The sequence below is a fragment of the Orussus abietinus genome, unplaced genomic scaffold, assembly GCF_000612105.2.
Source record: "Orussus abietinus isolate OABI.00-Male unplaced genomic scaffold, Oabi_2.0 scaffold52, whole genome shotgun sequence".
Lineage (NCBI taxonomy): Eukaryota > Metazoa > Arthropoda > Insecta > Hymenoptera > Orussidae > Orussus > Orussus abietinus.
The window spans coordinates 449,441-468,364 of NW_019394235.1; the positions used below are offsets into that span (position 1 = coordinate 449,441).

General features: G+C 43.7%; 1 protein-coding gene across 1 annotated transcript in view; it reads right to left on the reverse strand.

Moving 5' to 3' along the window:
* Positions 1–18,924, reverse strand: part of LOC105704426 (lachesin) — a 125,791-nt gene that overhangs the window by 5,150 nt on the left and 101,717 nt on the right. The window contains exon 10 of the mRNA XM_023434939.1: positions 750–851. Coding sequence (XP_023290707.1) covers positions 750–851 — 102 coding nt within the window. The remainder of the gene's footprint in view (positions 1–749; positions 852–18,924) is intronic.

The window sequence follows — 18,924 nt, forward strand, 5'->3', positions numbered from 1 at the left end:
CGTGGCTGATCCGCGTCCGGTTTATCGACGTGCTCGGTTGGTTACATTTCAATTAATTATTACAGGTACACGGTACACCGTAGAAAAAAAACTACAGAACCTGTCCACTCCATTTTCAACAAGAATAGCGTTGTGTAAGTCGTATTCGGGATTTTGATAACACCGTGCATACTTTTCTCCCCTAAGATGTCATGACAAATTTTCGACGGAATGTGCATCCCTCCCGAAACCCCTCATTTTTGATATCCTAACACAATGTACAATAACGGAATTATTCGAGGTCGCGAAAGTTATTGTTCCACCCCGGATCCCCGTCTGGGCACGAAGTCATTCGATTTCCTTCGTACGTATCGGACTCGGCTCTCCCAAAGTACCCTGGGGCTCCTCGAAGAGCTCGGCGTAAAGAGATTAAAGAAGTTACGTCGAATCAAACTCAGGTTCGCGCTTCTTCGCTGCAAAGTCGCCCTTTGATGCCGTTTAACGAACGTAAATGAGACAGTTGCTACTCGGACGAGTTTGTTTTATTAATGGCCGAGTCTCGAGGCGAGGCGAACCGGAGGACGCCTTTTGGGCTTCTTTCGGGGGTGTCGGAAGTCGGGAGAATCGAATTAACGCCGACGTGGCAGTCGCTTTGGTAGCTCCGGGAAGTCGTTTCCAAAGCCGAGTCGAAGTTCGCCCCGGGGATGAAATTCGCCCCCCGGGATGCCACCCGTTCCGGTAAGGTCTGTCGGGCGACATTAATTATTTACCGGTGGTTAGTGGTGGCCAGTTGTAGTTCCTCTTCCTGTCCGAGTCGCTCGACTTCTGCTCCGACTTGCCGATCTCGTTTAGGTTCGACTGGAACTGGCTCCCTGGAATGCACAAAACGGGGTCGTTGAATTGTCGGGATCCGCTTCGAGGGGATCGACTGCGAGGGAGCGTCGATCCGAGCACAAGTATAAATACCGATCGAGGTTGGGACTTTTTGTACGAGAATTGGGAAGTACCTCCATAGGTGGGGCCAGGGCGGTTTCCGAATGTCTGAGGGAGTCCGGATGAGGGGATGGCCATTGGGAGATAAGGGTCGTGATTGGCCCGATTGGGGAAGAAAAGATTTTTGGGGCTTGGTGGAAATAGAAGAGAGTAGGCGTGAAAGGTCTAAGACCTCCCAATAATACCTAAACCATAAGAATACTTTTGGTTGAGGCCTAAGATCGTACCGTTTCCTTTTTTCAACGATTTGCACAAAAAAAAAACGGCACAACTTATGTCTTACACTATAATAGAACACTGTAGAATTCAGAGAAGTTATAAAGTCTCTGAATAGATGTATTTGTAATGGGTGGAGGCGTAAGTTCTTGCGAGTCTTCTTGAAAGATCTGCACGAAATAATCGCAGGAATTTATACTTCAATCTGGTATATTAAAAGTCTGGAATGGTAATGATAATTGCATGAAAAAATACTAAGTGCACAATTGTTTAAAAATGGCACCATTACACGGTACGTCACGGCACACGGGGTTGTCGATAATGGTCGTTCATCGTTCGCTAACTACACCCTGGGTTATGATTCACTCCAATTGTCAACTCGTTCACTCGTTACCGTTCGCGCGATCAAGTTCAGTTCACTTGACTTGACTAAATGAGCTTAACTTGACGTCGCAACATTCTCGTTGACAGACCGTAATGGTGAATGATTCCGTGCTTCGGCACAAAGGGAGCCTGAAAGAGGGCGAAAGAATTAAGATCGGGGGTTGGTTGGAAAATAGAAGCTTTCCGGAGTTTGGAGGGAGTATGTAGAATGGAGAAGGCGTCAAACATCGAAGACCATCTAATAACCTATACCATGGGAATATGAATCAAAAGCCTTGTATTCCAATACTACTCGAGTGGAAATTTTGATTTTACCGAGAATCTCTAATTGTTGCTCATGAATGGGTTTTTTTAGGTAATATAATCCTCTGGAGTTTCCCGGCGATAGCAGTGGCAGCAGAATGTCCGCCATTGTAATTGTCAGGAGTCTCGTGTATAAACTGCATTGAATAAGCTGACTTCTGTTTAAACGAAACACTTAACATAATAAAACAGTGGAGTACAGGGAACTACACCCAAGCCCAAAAAACAAATATGGAAAACGAATGACGAAAAACACAATAAGATCTATACAGATACAAAGCCCGCGGGGAAAGTTCTGATAACGCCACGAGGAAATAACCTGCATGGAGAGTTGCAAGCTCCTCATGCTCATATAATCTACAAATTAGACGAACTCGATAAACGAAACAAAGGAGTGCTACATGGAACAGTTAAAGAACTACAAGAAACACGGTTCGAGTTGGTTAAGGTGTCCATTCGATACTGCAGGTCAAAAAAGCACCGCGAAGCGCCATTGCAACTAACCAACCACATAACCCTCTGTAACCCAATTTCTTTTTCAAGCCAAGAAAAACGTTTACAACTTGATATTCGTAAATATTAACCACCCGATATTAACGATTTGTTTATAAGTTTATAAAATTTGTTTATAAATCTATACAGATACAAAGCCCGCGGGGAAAGTTCTGATAACGCCTCGCCAACACACGGGGAAATAATGTGCATGGAGAGTTGTAAGCTCCTCATGCTCATATAATCTACAAATTAGACGAACTCGATAAACGAAACAAAGGAGTGCTACATGGAACAGTTGAAGAACTACAAGAAACACGGTTCGAGTTGGTTAAGGTGTCCATTGGATACTGCAGGCCAAAAAAAGCGCCGCGAAACGCCATTGCAACTAACCAACCACATAACCCTCTGTAGCCCAATTTCTTTTTCAAGCCAAGAAAAACGTATACAACTTGATATTTGTAAACATTAACCACCTGATATCAACGATTTGTTTATAAATTTACGATTTACATACATTTTTATCAATTCAAATGTTGATACATTTACAGTTTATGAATTAATTCCTTGGTTACAAAGGACTGGTACAAGAATGAGGCGGTGCATTAAGTTTTTCCGGAAAACTCAAATAAGACTTAAAAAATATGGATGTACGGGTATGTGACTTCAAAGTCACGCGGCGTTATACAGGGATAAAGCAGGGATTTTGCACATTCGAGGCCTCCTCTAAACTTTAAAAGTGATAGATATTTCCACTCTTTTACATTTAGACCTAAAGTAAAACTTAATTCCGATTAAGTAGTACGTACAAGATCGAAAGTCTATCTTGAAGAGTGGAACACTGCCAAAAGAAGTCTTATTTAGGTCACCCAGGTTCAAAGTAGGACTAAACTATCGATTAGGGTAACAACAAAAAAATAAAAATTGCCACGGTTTAAAAATAACACTATGACGTGCATGTACGGTACGTCACAGCACACGGGTCGTTGCCGTTAATCGTCGTAAATCGAGCCTTGACCATACCCTGGGTCACTTGATCCACCCCTACCGTCAACTCGTTTACTCGTCAAAGTTGGCGCGGTCAAGTTTAGTCCACTCGACTTGACTAAACCGGACTAAACTTGACGTCGCAACATCCATGCTGATAGCCCTTAACGGTGAATGAACTCCTCGCGTAAAGTTCCTCCCCCGGAACGATGGCCAGGTCGAGCCAAGGGGTGGAACGACGAGGACGCGAGAGAACAGGAGAGCGAGAGCCCTCGGAACTATCGGAGAGAAGGGAGGGAAGAGAGGGAGGGTGTTTCGTGTGCAAGGTTCGCACATGGTGGGAAAATTCCGAAATTGGCTCCGGACAAAGGGGTGCGTGGATGGCGACGGGCCTCTCGGCCGGTCTTCTCGCTGAAGATGTTTACGCCTCCGTTACGCGTAAACTGGGCGGCGGTGTGGTAACTAGTATGCAAACTCCGGGTAAACACGATTCTCTTACCCCCCCTAAGGCTCGTTGTCGCATCCCGTCCGTCAGGCCGCATCGTGTCCTCCGGCGTGACTCCGATGCCACTAGACGGCTATGCGTCACCCTGCATCACTAATTACGGTATAATGTACCTATAATGACACGGTTTACCGAATAAGGATGCCGTACTCCACATACCCTTTATTTTCTATTCGTATTTATTAGCTTGGTAAGAAAGTTACGCAGTTCTTCTGTTGATCCAATTGAAATGTTCATTATTCCGTTGTTCTTTGTGCGATTTAGAGAATTTTGGTATTAATCGAAAGCTAGTATTTCCACGTTTTGATTTTTGATATAACAGGTGTTTTATAATCATTAAATTTTGGGAAATAGAGGTATATGATGGATCAAGAAAAACTTCAATTTAGGCACTCTATGCTTTATGAGTTCCGATTTGGTCATAATGCGACGGAAGGTCATACAAATTTGTGTTTCGTCTTTGGAACATCTAAAGTTAAAGTGCGTAAGGTCCAAAGATGGTTTGAAAAATTCAGGTCAGGTGACATGAAGATTCAAGATGAACCTCGCACTGGAAGACCAAAGGAGGAGATGACGACGTTCTGAGGGCTTCGGTGGGTAATGAACCACTATTGACTACAAGGGAGATCGGGGATAAGTTAAGCACATAACAATTGAAAACCACTTGAACAAGCTTGGCTCTGTCTAGAAATGGTGTCGTTAGATTCCCCGTGAATTAAGCGAAAAAAATATGTCAGATCGAATTTCTATTGTTTCTTCTTTGCTTGCTCGACAATAATATGAGCCATTCTTGGATCACGTGGTTACTGGTGACGAAAAATGGATTGTGTATGACAACGTAGTGAGGAAAAGATCTAAGGTAATGCCAGGCAGTTCGCCTTCTATCCTTACAAAGGCCAATTTGCACCAAAAAAAGGTAATGCTTTGTGTTTGGTGGGATTGTCCAGGTCCTATCGACTGGGAAGTGTTGCAACCAGATAGAACTATCACAGCAGACCTATATTGTGATCAGCTAATCCGACTGCGTATAAAAATATGTGAATTTCGTCCAGCACTGTATAACCGAAAAGGTGTTGTCTTCCAACATGACAATGCCAGGCCTCACGTGGCTTTAAGGACGAAGGAGAAGCTCCAGGCTCATGGTTATGAAGTTTTATCATATCCACCACATTCACCTGACCTGGCACCATCTGACTACCACTTGTTCCTCTCGATGCAAAATTTTCTTAAAGGAAAAGAATTTAGAAATTTTCAGGATATTCAGAGGGCAGTGGTAGATTTCCTGGCATCAAAGGATAGGATCTTTTATACATCTGGCATAAATGACCTTCTTGACCGATGGAGGAAGGTCGTAGAATTCAATGGTCAATATTTAATTAATTAATCTCACTTATGAGCTTAAATATAAGAAATTGAAATATCCTCAAAGAAAACGACATAACTTTCTTACAAATCTAATAGCATACTTTGGTACCGAAACGAAGCACCAAAGAAGACGTCGCGCCACTTCCTTGCGAAGAGGTTCGAAGGGGTTAATATCGCTTCTGTCTCATCTCCGGTATTTTTATGTTATTAGGGATTTTTCTTATGGCGAGGTCACGTCCTCTCTGCCTTTCGTCCTCTTCGTGACCATATTCTCGCTAGACCGTAAGTAACCATATGCTATGGTCGACCGAGTTCGTGACTCGAGCCTTGGCGCGTTTAAATATTTGATGACGGTATTGTCAAATTGCTCTTTACTAAGTGTAAATATTTGGACTTGACGGCAGTCGTTGTTATCGGTTTGTCACAATGGTGGTCTAATGTCTAGATCGATGGATTTCTGATTTTTGATTTCTAAGAACAGGGTGTTAACGTTCCTGTCCAATCCTTCGGTTCGAAGGTGTTTGCGTCTCTCATATTTATGCAATTGGTGTGGAGATCCGAGTAAGCACGATGTTCGCGTAGATCATCTCCACGGGTCTTCGTTCACTGGCCAACTCGACGTATTTTGGCATCTCTGATGCCTCTTGGTGGCACCGGATGACGTATATTCCTGACCTGAGAGTGGTCCCGGGTAAACTCGCGCAAGGGCTTTGCATGGATCCGTTCTCTGAGCAAATACGCACTGAATGTTTCACGGAGCTTCTAAGAGCAGGCAGGACGTCGCCAGTTTCTCCAGATGCAAAATTTCTGCTGGAAACACATTGCCCAACCAACTATGGTCCGTAATGAGAGAATTTCGGTAAAACGATGTCCTCTTAAAGCTCTCATATTAACCTCCACCTACAATATCGTGTGAGAGACGTGGTATATCAATCGGGCCAAACGTGAACAAAACGCGTGAGAGACGTGGTATGTCAATCGGGTCAAATGTAAATAAAACGTGTGAGAGACGTAGTATGTCAATCGGGCCAAACGTGAACAAAACGTGTGAGAGACGTGATATGTCAATCGGGTGAAATGTAAATAAAACGTATGAGACGTGTGAGACTGAACGTTCAGCCAAACCGTGAAATGGCTCGATGTATGACAGACATTTTTGTTGTTTATGGCACGCGCTATTGGAATTTAACTCGTAAGGAAAGGGGTTAAGAGGATATGAAAGAGTCAGCCTATATATAAAATATCTGAGAAGTCAAATCATCGGTGAAAGTATTCTCCGAATTGGGTGTACCGATCCGTTTCAAATTTTACCACGTGAATATGGAGACCCCAAAGTGGGTCCTGAAACTCATGAAATTTCATTTTTCATCCAAAATTTATTTTCTTGTCATGGACTAGAACCAACATGGCGTGGTCTGGGCACGTTTTTGATGTTTGACGCTTCGTGGAGACTTAGAATCGAAAATGAAGAGTTTCAGGACCTAGCTCGAATAATTTAAAATACCGTAAAAATGGAATATTACAGAGTCAGATGGGACAGTGTGGTAAATACTTTCACCAACAATTGCATGCTGGCTTGTCTTGCGGCTAACGCATGTTTTTAGACCAAAATTTAGTTGCAACTAAGCGTCACAGATGGCGACGTTGGTTCGTCAAAACAGTCATGAATTCATGGGATTGTGACAGTTTTACATCGATCATTTTATCATTACTTTACCGAAATGACATATAGAACCCTTCAGTTCGTATAATTCTCAACATAGACTATAAAAGACCAACATAAATATAAATGTTGGTAATGGGACGCGCCAGTTTATGTTTCCACTTGAGTATTCAATACGGCATTACCACCAAAAGGAGTATAGATGAATTTTACTTTATCGACGTTGATTTATTTCTTCGCGGCTTTCATATCCTCTTAAGGCCACCGGTTTCGCGTATCTCATCTAATTCTCAGGATGCCGAAGATTATGGAAAAATTCTTGTTCCCGACGTTTATACCCCGAAGATACCCGCGGCCATTTTGAGAGATTACACAGTCGATAAGAAATTATTGGTAAGGGGTGGATTTATCCGCTACCAATATCAAGCGCAAGGGGCGGGGAAGATTATTTTGATTTGTAGCCCCCAAAGGTACGGATTCGAATGAAGATAGGAAAGAGCGGGAGGACGAGAGGAGAATTGGCCGAACTTCAGGTTTGCTTAACGGCGACTTTCGGGGGCGTTTTTTTCCCGCCATTTAGCCGTAAGATCGCCGCTCTACGAAAGTACACGTTCCGGACTGTTTGCGTGCCCTGGGGTAGAAGTTTGGCTAACGATTCGCGTCAATTGAAAGGTTGACGTATGCTCCCCATTCTGACTCTTCGTGGCGCGACCTACCGGAACACGCGTTCTTCCGTACACGCCGGTAAATCCCCCTTCATACAAATAAATCAATCTTCTTGCCAGAGGACCTCGCCACGATTTGTTACGCCGGAATTAAATGGACACGGACGTCCATGGGGACGTTATTGCTCGGAGTGGAACCGAATGCATGTTTATCCAATTACGAAAACCGTATTACAGTCTTCAAAGAGGTCGATTAATTCTGACAAAAATGATTATCTTCCCGGAGTGGCGTAGATGTAATAGGAAATACTTGCACCTGGATATTCTCTTTTTTCCTCATTTTGCTCGCGGCGCCAATTTACACATTTATCGCTCATGTTATGTTAGACTTTTTCCGCTTTCGTTGAAGCGATTATATCATTATACTTTATTGTAGCATTATTGTCCGTTCGTTCGTTTATTTGTGTGGGTGTAAGGAAATGTTCATTGTGATAGTTGAAGCACTGAATGGGCAGATATCAGAAAATGATAAAGGATATAATATTTACACAATTCGCGACTGTGGACTTCAGAAATGTTATTCGTTCTTCGATAGGATTCTCTTGAGACCCTGTAAAGACCCACTAATTTCAAATTTTCCAAAACTCCGTAACAATTGGAAGTCGGGGGTTTTCAATAACGCTGATTTCGAATTTGTAATCGGTTTAAGAAGACTTTAGAATACGGGACCGTAAACGACAGACTGGGGTCACTAATGTCCTCCTACTAAACATTTATTGGCATAGTTTCTACTGTGCATTTAAGATATTTTAATAGTATAGAGTTGCAGTATATTATTTAATTAAATTCATAACATTTATTTCTACGTGTTCAAAATAAACCGTTTTCATTTCAACATTACCTCCGAGTTATGGTACCTTAGCAAAATATTTCCTTTTTCCATTTGATTATACGGACTCAAGAAAAACAGGAAAATATTTCACTTTGACTTCGTTTAAACAACCGGCTGTAGAGAAGCAATTCGTGTAATCGATCCCGTTCTTCTACAAACGTAAACTACGAAGTGGGATATCTTGAGTTCCTCAAACGAAAAACGTCCTTTTTCCTTATAAAATAATTAACTAAAACATACGATGAATAGGTCCTTTTCTTAAATTAGCAATTGAAATCGATTATCGGAAGCCAGAATATTAGGAAAAAATGACTTATCAAGTTATTAGAAAGAACCAAATTGTGGAGAATACAAAGTCCCCCGCTCTGTATATTAAGGCTTAATCCGTTTCTCAATCTTATCCGAATAAAATTTGTCTGCCCCAAATTTTCTCTCTCCCAAAAACTGACCCCCCTTTCTCGTTAGCAACAGCGCCCTTCCTATCTCGCTATTATTCTAATACAACGATCTGAAAAATACGTGTACCTAAATCCGGATCCACAGAGAACGGCGCGAAATTCCAAATCGGTCTCTATTTCTGGGAGCAGTTCTCTGATTATATTCGCAAGGTGGGCGTGACGCGCCCGAGGGCCGCTGCTTCGGCGGTGTCGGGCGATTTTGGCAAGTTAATTGGCGATCGCGCCGCCAGGGGCGCTGCCGGTCGCCGCGCCGGTGGTTTGAACGCGCGACGCAGCAGTCGCAGCACACAGGGAGGCGACATCGGCTGACACGCGAGGACGGCACACAGGGAAGCGGGCCGCCGGAACCGTCGCAAGGTACGCCTACGTGTACGGAGGAACGGATAGGGCGGACAGACGTATGCAAATTTTGGACAAACATTACGCGGCGACGGTGTGTATACACGCGCCGCGGAATCCGCCATGACGGTATCGCTAACGGCCCTATGCGCCGCCGGCTGGTGTAGAGGGCGCTCGCGTAGACGCGCGCGCCTCCGCGTCGGCACGCACTCGCGTCAGCACGCATCCGCGTCCGCCGGCGTCGGAAGCGCGCGTGCAGCGCAATTCTGGGCTACCTACGTGCACGCCCGACCCCTCCGGCCAAGCTTAGCCGTCTCAGTCTCGGCTTCGATGGGCAGCGCTCGGCTTCGCTCGGGCATAAAGCACGTGTGTACGTAGGCGCAATAGATAGCGGCCTTGTTAACCGGCGGCGCGCCCGCCGCGGGCGCGGACCGGCCAATCGGGTGCTGCGATTTCGGCCGACCGATCGCGAGGGAACCCTCTTACGGAGATTGCCGAGTCCGGCGTTCGCCGCTGCGTGGATTTAGGGGGGGTCCCTGCGGAGATTTCATTAAGGAGGCTGGTAGGTTGCGAAACACGTGTTAATCGATGTGAGTTTAATGGAGAATTGAAAGGTTTAGGACTTGTTGGGAATACTACGGTTTTCGTGGCGCCAAGGTTTGACCGTTGATTCTGATTGTGTATGATATGAACAAACATTATCTCAAAGGAAAAGTTAATATCTCAATTCGTTTGGGAGATATTCATTATTTTCTTTGATTCTAAATATTTTAATTTTTTTTAAATATCTCGAATACTGTGCCAGATACAATAAAATTCCATATAACCTATTCGATTGAAAATGTGATTCCCTATAAGAAAGATGATGTGTATTTTTATCACATCGAGTATATTTTGTTAGATATAATGGATTTTGTTGAAAATGTCTATTGATACAACGATCATGTCAATTCTTTCGATGAAATATGTAAGATACGGGTGAACAATATAGAACCATTTTTATAGGGAATTAAATTTTCTACAAAACTGCTTGTATGTATTTTTCTTGTATTTGTTGTAGTTTTGTGAATTGCTGTGTAGTTTTGCTAAATTTTTGCTTACGGGGATGGTTTATTCGCTGTTTTACGGGGAATTTATTGTAACAAGAGTTTTAAAATGCTTCATAATGCGGCGAATTTGGGGAAGCTGGAATTGCCTGGTTTCTTTTTTCACGGTGTTCGTGTATTCAAATAACGTAAGAACTGATGGCACTGATTTTTGACGGGAATTTTTGTTTAGAACATATCAGTAATTAAAGTACAAATAGCAATGAAAAAAGTAATTTCCGTTCAATTGTTTTTTTTGAGAATCCGAACTTCTTTTCCATGGAAAATTTTTGCTATCGGTTTTTAAGCAATCATTTCTTGTTTCTAAATCCACATTAACGTTCTGTTTCAGATTTGTCGCTTTTCTGGAGCTATGTGCATCATGAAAATAAAATCAGGAATTTTCAGTTCCCATAAATCCGTAATTTTTAAACATTGCAAAACTTCTTTCACCATACATTCTTTATAAAAAATTAAATAAAACAGCTCTATGAATGAAACATTTTCTATATATTTTCATTTTATTTTAAACTCTCTTTGGTTAAAACACATTTCACTACCTTTTAATTCTTAAGAGAGAAAGAAAGATAGAGGAATTGCCTCTAATTCTATTCCATTTTAAATGCATGGTAAATTAATATCATAAATAAAATAATAGATTATTTTGTTGCAGATTTGACATTTAGAGATTGCAGGCTGACAAAATTTGGAGTTGGCTGTGATAATGGAGACAGAGTTTTACGGAGGGGGGATTTTTTACGTTTCGTATAATTTATGAAAAAAAGAAAAGCAGACTTGAAATTCGTTTTACTACATATTCGTTGAATTTATGACACGTTTGAGGGAGTGGTGAAAGATTTTAATAAGAGTCTCATTAAGATTCCTTTGAAAAATTCATCGAGGAGCAAAAATGAGCGTGAAAAAATATCCATTAAAAATTTCACGAAGTTAAGCAGGAACTTTGCGGAAAGACTTTTCATCTTTCTGAAGATATAAAGAGAACGCAGGAGAAAAATGATTTCAAGCGGTTAATTTTAACGAAATAAGGAGCAGAAACGGAATTCTTCCATTGAGCGGTTTAAATTATAAAAATTATAGATCATACGAGACAAATGATACGCATTCTGTTTGCGTGTATGCAATGCAGAGGTTATACAAAAGTTCTGATTGATGGAGGAAACGCGGCGGCCATAACTAATGACCCACGACACCGTCTGTGAAAAATTATCAGAATTGTTCAAACCGAGTGGTATAACCCTCCACTTACCGATTAATATTTAAGGCAGCATGTTGGATTCCTAATTATTCTCAGGGTATTTCGGTAATTACATATTATATTTCAAAATAAATCATCAGGTATAATTGTATTGAAGTACAGGCGATTGATTTACTAATTGTTCGGAACAGGATGCAATCGTCATTACGCGTAATTTTTATATTTGTACATCAAACGACGTCGTAATTTGACGTATAATTTATGTTGTTACGTAGGCACCCTTAGTACCCTCGAATCTAGGGAAAAACATATTCCGATCACCGGAAGCTAGCCATGGAAATCTGAGTACGGGCACGCGATTAGGAAACTTGCGAAAGGATCCGGAACCAGGCTGCCTGACACGACAAATTCAACGGCTAAGACGACTCCAAAAGTTATCGATCGACCCGAAGCAATCAATCTGATGACTATACAGCGCATCGGCACGCCCCAGAAACGCCACCCTCACCTGGGCCCTAGGACCTCCAACCAATTGGAACACCCTGCCTATAAAACCGACAACCGCCAAACTAGGGGGGCCTTCAGCCTTTCAGCTTTTAGTCGTTTTGCCACAAGCTAGTCAACGTCGACGATTTTGAGTGGAGCTTCTGGTCTTTGGTACTCCGTTCCTAGCGAAGTAGAGACCGAGATCGCCGGACTCCCTGTCGAAGATCATCTATCCTACGAGCCGTAGTAGTGCCATCCGGTATTCCGGCGATCCAAGTGCACCAAGTCAGAAACAGACTGCGGCACTGCGACTTTCGTTGGACGGGAGTCTTCTAGGAGACTTTCAACCATAGGGCACGCCACGGAACGAAGGTTTTCACGCGCAGTCATCCGGCTAGGTCGATCAAAGGAGAGTGTCACCGAATTCAGCCGCTGAGGATCCTTCGCAAACTCGACTCATCTTCATTTCATTCTAATCTTACTTCGTAACCCCTATCTCCGATCAAATCGAATACTAACCATTATCGCGATTTCCATGACTAGCTCCGGTTAACTGGATAGAATAAGATTACGTTAACTTCTTAACAGCTGAGCTTGAAATCTCAGTCCCGCGAGATAGATTAGACTCACGCGTAGCCCGCCATTCTAACAGCGAAGAATTCCCGTGTCATCACTCCGTGTGTTCAGCAACCTACTGTCGCTAAAGCGCGTTATCGCGACACCCGAACCGCCGCGACGAGGAAGTAGGATAAGCCCAGAGAAAATCAGGTCAAGGCACCTCGACTGCCCTTCAGAGCTGATTATAACGAAACATTACTGACGAACAAATACAACAATCATAGCACATTTGCCCACATTGCCATTGAGACTCTCCTCCAGTCCTCATTTCCGCGGATCCCACCAGAGGAGTTGATCTAGCCGCTCGGTTCATCTTCTCACAAGATTGATACATTCGTTACGCGAGAATTCCAGGTAATCCCCACCCGAATTTCCCCCGCCTTGCATCCGCTCGGCCGCCACGCAACAATGTGTAATTTGATGCTCGACTCCTAAGCCCCTTAACGAATTTTCGGCTCGATAAAATAATAGTATGCGAGCGGATTTGCAAACAACTCGTTTTGGGTTTGGCAAAAGTGGACGCGGCGGAAGCTAGTTCCCCTAATTGCATTCTGATTCGCGGAATATTCGATCAACTAATTACGCGATCCGATTGCCCGCGGGTATGTGTTAATTAATGCAACGGTACATAATTTCGTATTTACCGTGGAGTCGATACCTTATAGATATCGATACGTGGACAGCGAGTTGCGTGAAAATGCCACCAGCGTTCCAAATGGAAATTGCGTGATCTGATGTTATCTATCTCCCAACGCATCATTCGCTTGTATCGCTCTGCTCAGTAAAATCCGTATAATGCGAATTATGCCTCAAAGGTGTTACACGGATGTAACGATAATGCTCTAATTTTTCTATTGCACGATAAATCGTTCGTATGGCATCAGGAATTCCTTTCCTACCGTACAGAATCCGTAGGATTAATTAGGCGTGTCGAATTATTACTCCGGATTATTAATCGCAAACATTTTGCATACGTGAAGCACGTAAGAAACTCCACAAGTTCCCTAAGTTGAAACTGCGAACTCCCGGAAAGCTCCCTTAGAAAAGCGAAATAATTTCAAACTTTCGTGCCTTCCGCAACTCCACGTTCTAATATTCTTTCCATCAACAGTTTCTTAATACTCCCTTTTTGAGGAGTTACTCATTAAGTCTTCTTTGCATGTTATAGAGATTTATGAAAATGGTCTCAAATTGGGAAAGGACGAATAATTGGCTTGAAAAGTCATAAATATATTTTGTGCTAATAATCGTGCCAACCGTTGCCAAAGTACAGTTTAAACGTCACGAAGATCTTCACGTTGAATCGGTCGTCTCGTCCCATTTGATCCTCGAGAATTGAATGCCGTACGATCCTTTGAGACGACGCCAATGCATCTCATTAGGAGATAGATATTTCATTTTATCTCACAAATTTCCTCTCGTCCTCGCTTTTCTGATTTCAATCCGCGGCGTCCGCTGGCAGACTGTGACTCCATTTCCGGTGCCTTGGGGGTTCCATTCAAGCTCCTTTTTGTTGATATCCTTTTTATCTTTTCTTAAAGTATGGCCAATCCGCCTCCACTTGCGGAATTTAACCGCCTTACGGATTTTCTTTTCCTTTTCGTTCCCGAGCTCGTGTTCGGACTTGGCTGCATTTTATGCAGAAACGAGTGGGAGCACATTTCGTGGGTAATGAGCTGATATGTCCGCCCTCGCTCTATTTTGAACAGTACGGAGCAGCAAACAGCAACCGCGCAGATATGTGCCTATAATTATGAAAGTGGTCTAAGTCATGTATTTTTTGTTTCGAAATTACATTGAATTAATTTCGTTTGAAATAATATGGCGTGAAATAACTGATAAACTCATTTTTTTTTTAATTTTGACTTAGACCACTTTCATAATTATGGGCACATATGATCCCTTGCAAATAATTGGGTCGATTGTCCCTTCTTCCCCTTGCGGGGCTACAAAGAAATTACAAGGGGGAGCAAAGACACCGCGTCTATTTAATTTTAAAAGCACGTTGAGACGAACTTTTACTCCCGACTTAACGCGTTTAAGGTGATATAACGCGCTGCAGCCCCTGTTATGAGGTATAGCCGGTAAAAAAGTAAAAAAAAAAAGCGAGGGTCTTACTTTCAGCGGGGACTACGAGTTAAAGTTGCAGAACGGTGTTTTTACTTTACGAGCAAATTTATTTACACTTTCTGAATTGTGCGTATTAGGTCGTCTGGACCGTACGAAGCAAATATACTTATTCTCGATCTCGTTGTAGAGGTAATCGATTACTTAATTGTTTAAAACTCGGAAATAAAATTATACAAACCAGGTACCACTTTACCGAAGCATACCCGCTGTAGATGTTTAATTGTAAATACCCTTTTTATCAACACAGCCTACTTACGAGCTTCGGCTATTAATATCGAAGTTACAAGTTTGCAAGGTAAAGGGGTGAAAATGGCTCGAGGGCGTCGTTGATGTACATCTTGGTAATCCTCTTTCCGTGAAATATTAAAATAATGGCATTATAGATGTGCTTAGAGGAGCGCCTCGGCTTAGTTTCAGCATAATCGAAGTCGCCCTTAAGTTATGAAACGAAGCAGGGGTAAAAGAGCAATCCGATCTTTCATTAATTCAGTGCCACAAGATAGCCTGTACGGGAGGAACGTTCGACACCTTTCCAGCGACGTTTAATAATCAATTGTAATGTACAACAACCCGTTCATTCCCACCTAAATACGCGTCCGATTTCACCACATCCAGTGTCCCCACGTCACCTGAATCGTATCAATCTTTGATTAAACCTACGCGTTAAATTTGCCACGGTCGCCGGAACGAACGAAGACAGCCGGAAAGGGAACAGGTTAACGAGTGAACTCTGGGATGATCCATTCTCGGTGGCGTAACCGAGTTTCGGCCATTGGATATTTCGGTGGTTCCCGACCTAGTCACGGATTTCCGACCTGCGTGCCCCCGCGGAGGAGCACCCCACGGGGTTGCGCACACGGGTGCACAGGTGCGTGGGGTCGGTCGTCGGGCGAGGGCGGAGGCGCGGCCGCCCCCTCGCGTCCACGTAGTTGGTTCTGGCGGGAAACTCGGTCGGATAAGCCGGGCGGAGGAGGTACGAGGGAGCAAACATTAATGCCACCCCACAGACCGCAGATGTTGCGCCAATTACAAACCTCACCCTCCGGGGCCGCGATGCCACGGGAGGCACAAGGCATTCCGGCACCCCCGCCGCCCTCGGCAGTTCCGAAAACCTCCCCGCCCCCGAGTGCCTCCTCTCGGACGCGAGACATTTTCGAAAACACTTGCACTTTGGATTGAATTTAATATAAGACATAAGCGGTTCCGGTTCCTCTCGCCTCCCCGGGGCCGCCCTCGCTCCCTCTCTCTCCCTCCCGACGGCTGCAGTTCGAGGGGCTAGGGGGTGCGGAGTGGAGGCTTATATTATTCTTGGGTCTTCCTCGCCGGAGCATTATTAGTTCTGGCGTGTTAGCATACATGAAATATTGATGTTACATCCCTCTCCCTTGCGCCACCACACCCCGGCGGAGTCCCCGGGCCCGAGCCCTCTCCTTCGCTCTCGCCGCCCCTCCACCCTCCGTGGCTCTTCTCGCCCTACCCCTCGACTGTTCTCCCGACCTAAAGCAGCCTGATTGCCTTAAAGCCACTCTTAAAGCCGTAACACCCCTCGACGGCTCCCAGGGAACCTTCGCGCCCCGGTCGCGGTTAACCCCGGGCCCCGGAACTCCCTCGTTTCGGGGGTGGAGTCGCCGGTCGGTCCCTAAGAGGGGCGGCGGGTGGAACCTGCGAGTCCTTCGAGTCGACGAAGGGAGCGGACCAAGGTTACGAGTTTGGCGAAACGAAAAAACGAAACCGAGTTAGCATTGGTCTCGTTCGGTCGGCTGGCTTTCGAAAACTGCTCTTCCCCGAGTCGTTGATCCTGTGTTTTGTTCGACCTCTAATTAAATGGGGTTTGGAGTAATATCGAGAACTGTAACGTTTGTACCACCGAGGTCCTACTTTAAACCTTAAAAGTGACAGATATTTCCATTACTTTTATTTGTAGTCCTCAAGTAGGATTTAATTCGCATTAACTCTTTTGATCCTGCGGGTGACTATGGTGATTCATAACGTTGGTACATTTATTTACTTCATTTTTTCGAGTTTTTCACCTTTTGTCTATCGTGAACTCTAATTGTAACTGGTCCGTGCTGTAGCGCTGTGTTCGCGATTCGAGTATTCGTCCAGCGGAAGTATACTGGTGAAGGGCATATCCGCATCGAAAGGGTTAACACATTCGCGACCGGCAAACTTTTTTCCGTTTCAAATACTGAGTACCGGCGAAAATAATGGAATTCTGAAACTGGTTGCCGCAAACTTGTATCGTGTATCGTTATGGACGTGAATCACGTCAACGGCAATCAGGAATAGAATTTAAAATGACGTGAATTCACGTCAGTGGTCGCGAATGTGTTAAGTTGAGGGTGTAAGGTCGAAAGTGGGACCTGTGGAGTTAAACGTGACGAAAAAGAGGATTAGGTACGGCGAGTTCAAAGTAGGGCTAAAATTTTGACTTTTTCATCATGATCGCGGTTTTTCTTGTCTGCGTCAGGTTAGATTCAACCTTTAACCAGTTAGCTGCTCTTGACGAATATCCTCGTCGTGAAAACACACTTTTCAAAGAGGTCGCAACATCTAACTGGTTAAGAGGTGGAGGGCATTCATCCCTTCCAGACCACCTCCAAGGGTGCACGCTACACGTGTAAACACCAACAGCGAAAGGGTGCCTGGTCCAATTCTGAATTTGGGTTTTAGTAGCTCTCCAAACTTTACCTCTAACGGAACTTCGTTGGTCTCATGGTTTCCATAAATGCCCATCCACTGCGACCCCCGAGCTCGATTCCCAAAATCGCCAAAATTCGGAATTAAAATATTCCCTCGTAGAAATTAATGTCTAATCCGCCAAACCGAATTTAGTTGATATATTGTTCCACGTGGATGTATGAAAATTGCCAAGGTCTCTGAATTTCACTTTTTCAGCCCTACCTGGAGCACGCTGGAAGAGCTTCGTAGGGATTTGTTCATTTTAACGGGTCTCTACAGGAGATACAAGGGCCCGCCGCTCCTCCTCCCTTGGGTCGACGTCTGCGACGTCAGATGTTAGGGTACCAAGGCCTCCAGGGATGAAAACGTCGGAAGCAATTTGTCAAAACTTGGATTTCTTTTCTTTTATAATTCATGCTTTCTATAGAAAATGCCCTCGTGGAAGGGGACATGGACACGTGACGATATACTTTTGCAATTGGACGCACGAAGCTTTCGAATTTTTGATTTCTCGTCCTTTGAAGGATATTCTGGAAGAGCTTTGCCGAGTTTTGTTCACTTTTACAGGCTCCTCCGAGGGATATAAACCCTCTGTTTTTCTTCCCCTCGGTTAATGTCCGCGACATCAGATTTCGGGGTGGAAATCCCCAGGGGTTGGAAAGCATCAGCGGCAATTCGTCAAAAGACGAATTCCTTGTATTTGATAATTCAAGCATTATATTGAAAATATTTGGAGGCAGATTCGGCTCGTGGCAATACATTTTAGTGCCTGATATTATATTCGTATCCGCATGGTGCTCGGACGAGGGAAAATACTTCAAAGGGTTCATCAAATCCCAATCGAATCAAAATTAATCGGCGTCTATAGGCGCACGATAAATATATACGTTCGGTGGGATGGGTGTAGGTATATCCAATTTTTATGCAATTACTGATTTATGAAATGTACACATATTCGCCCTGCAAAATAATTCCTTTTGTCGAGGACGTCGGCCCGGAATTGGTTTAACGGTAATTGGTTCACCAAAGTCGGATTTCCCAAAATTTAGAATCAGCCAAATTGCCGCCGGGAGTGCGTCTTTGAAGATTCACTTCTTTCCAATTACCGGGAAAAGTAGTTCCGAGCTTGTCGACACTCATCCCAAGGCTCTTTATGTTTTCCCATGACGGAAACTAGCACTTTTCCTCCTGAATCTTCTTAACGTTTGCCCTGATTGCCTTACGTCTGCGGCAGACCGTCTTGACTCTAGATTTATTTTCCAAAGTAAGCAAAAACGTTGTTGCCTCGCATAACAATGAAATGATCACGATTACGAGTTCTAAAGTTATAATGGAAAGCACTAAAAAGGTAAGAAATTATCACGGCCTTTAAATTAATATTATTTTGCGACGCCTTCAAGAGCACAATAGAAGCGTACCGAAAAACTATTTGCAGTTTTGTTAAAAAAAAAAGGTAGATTATTTTG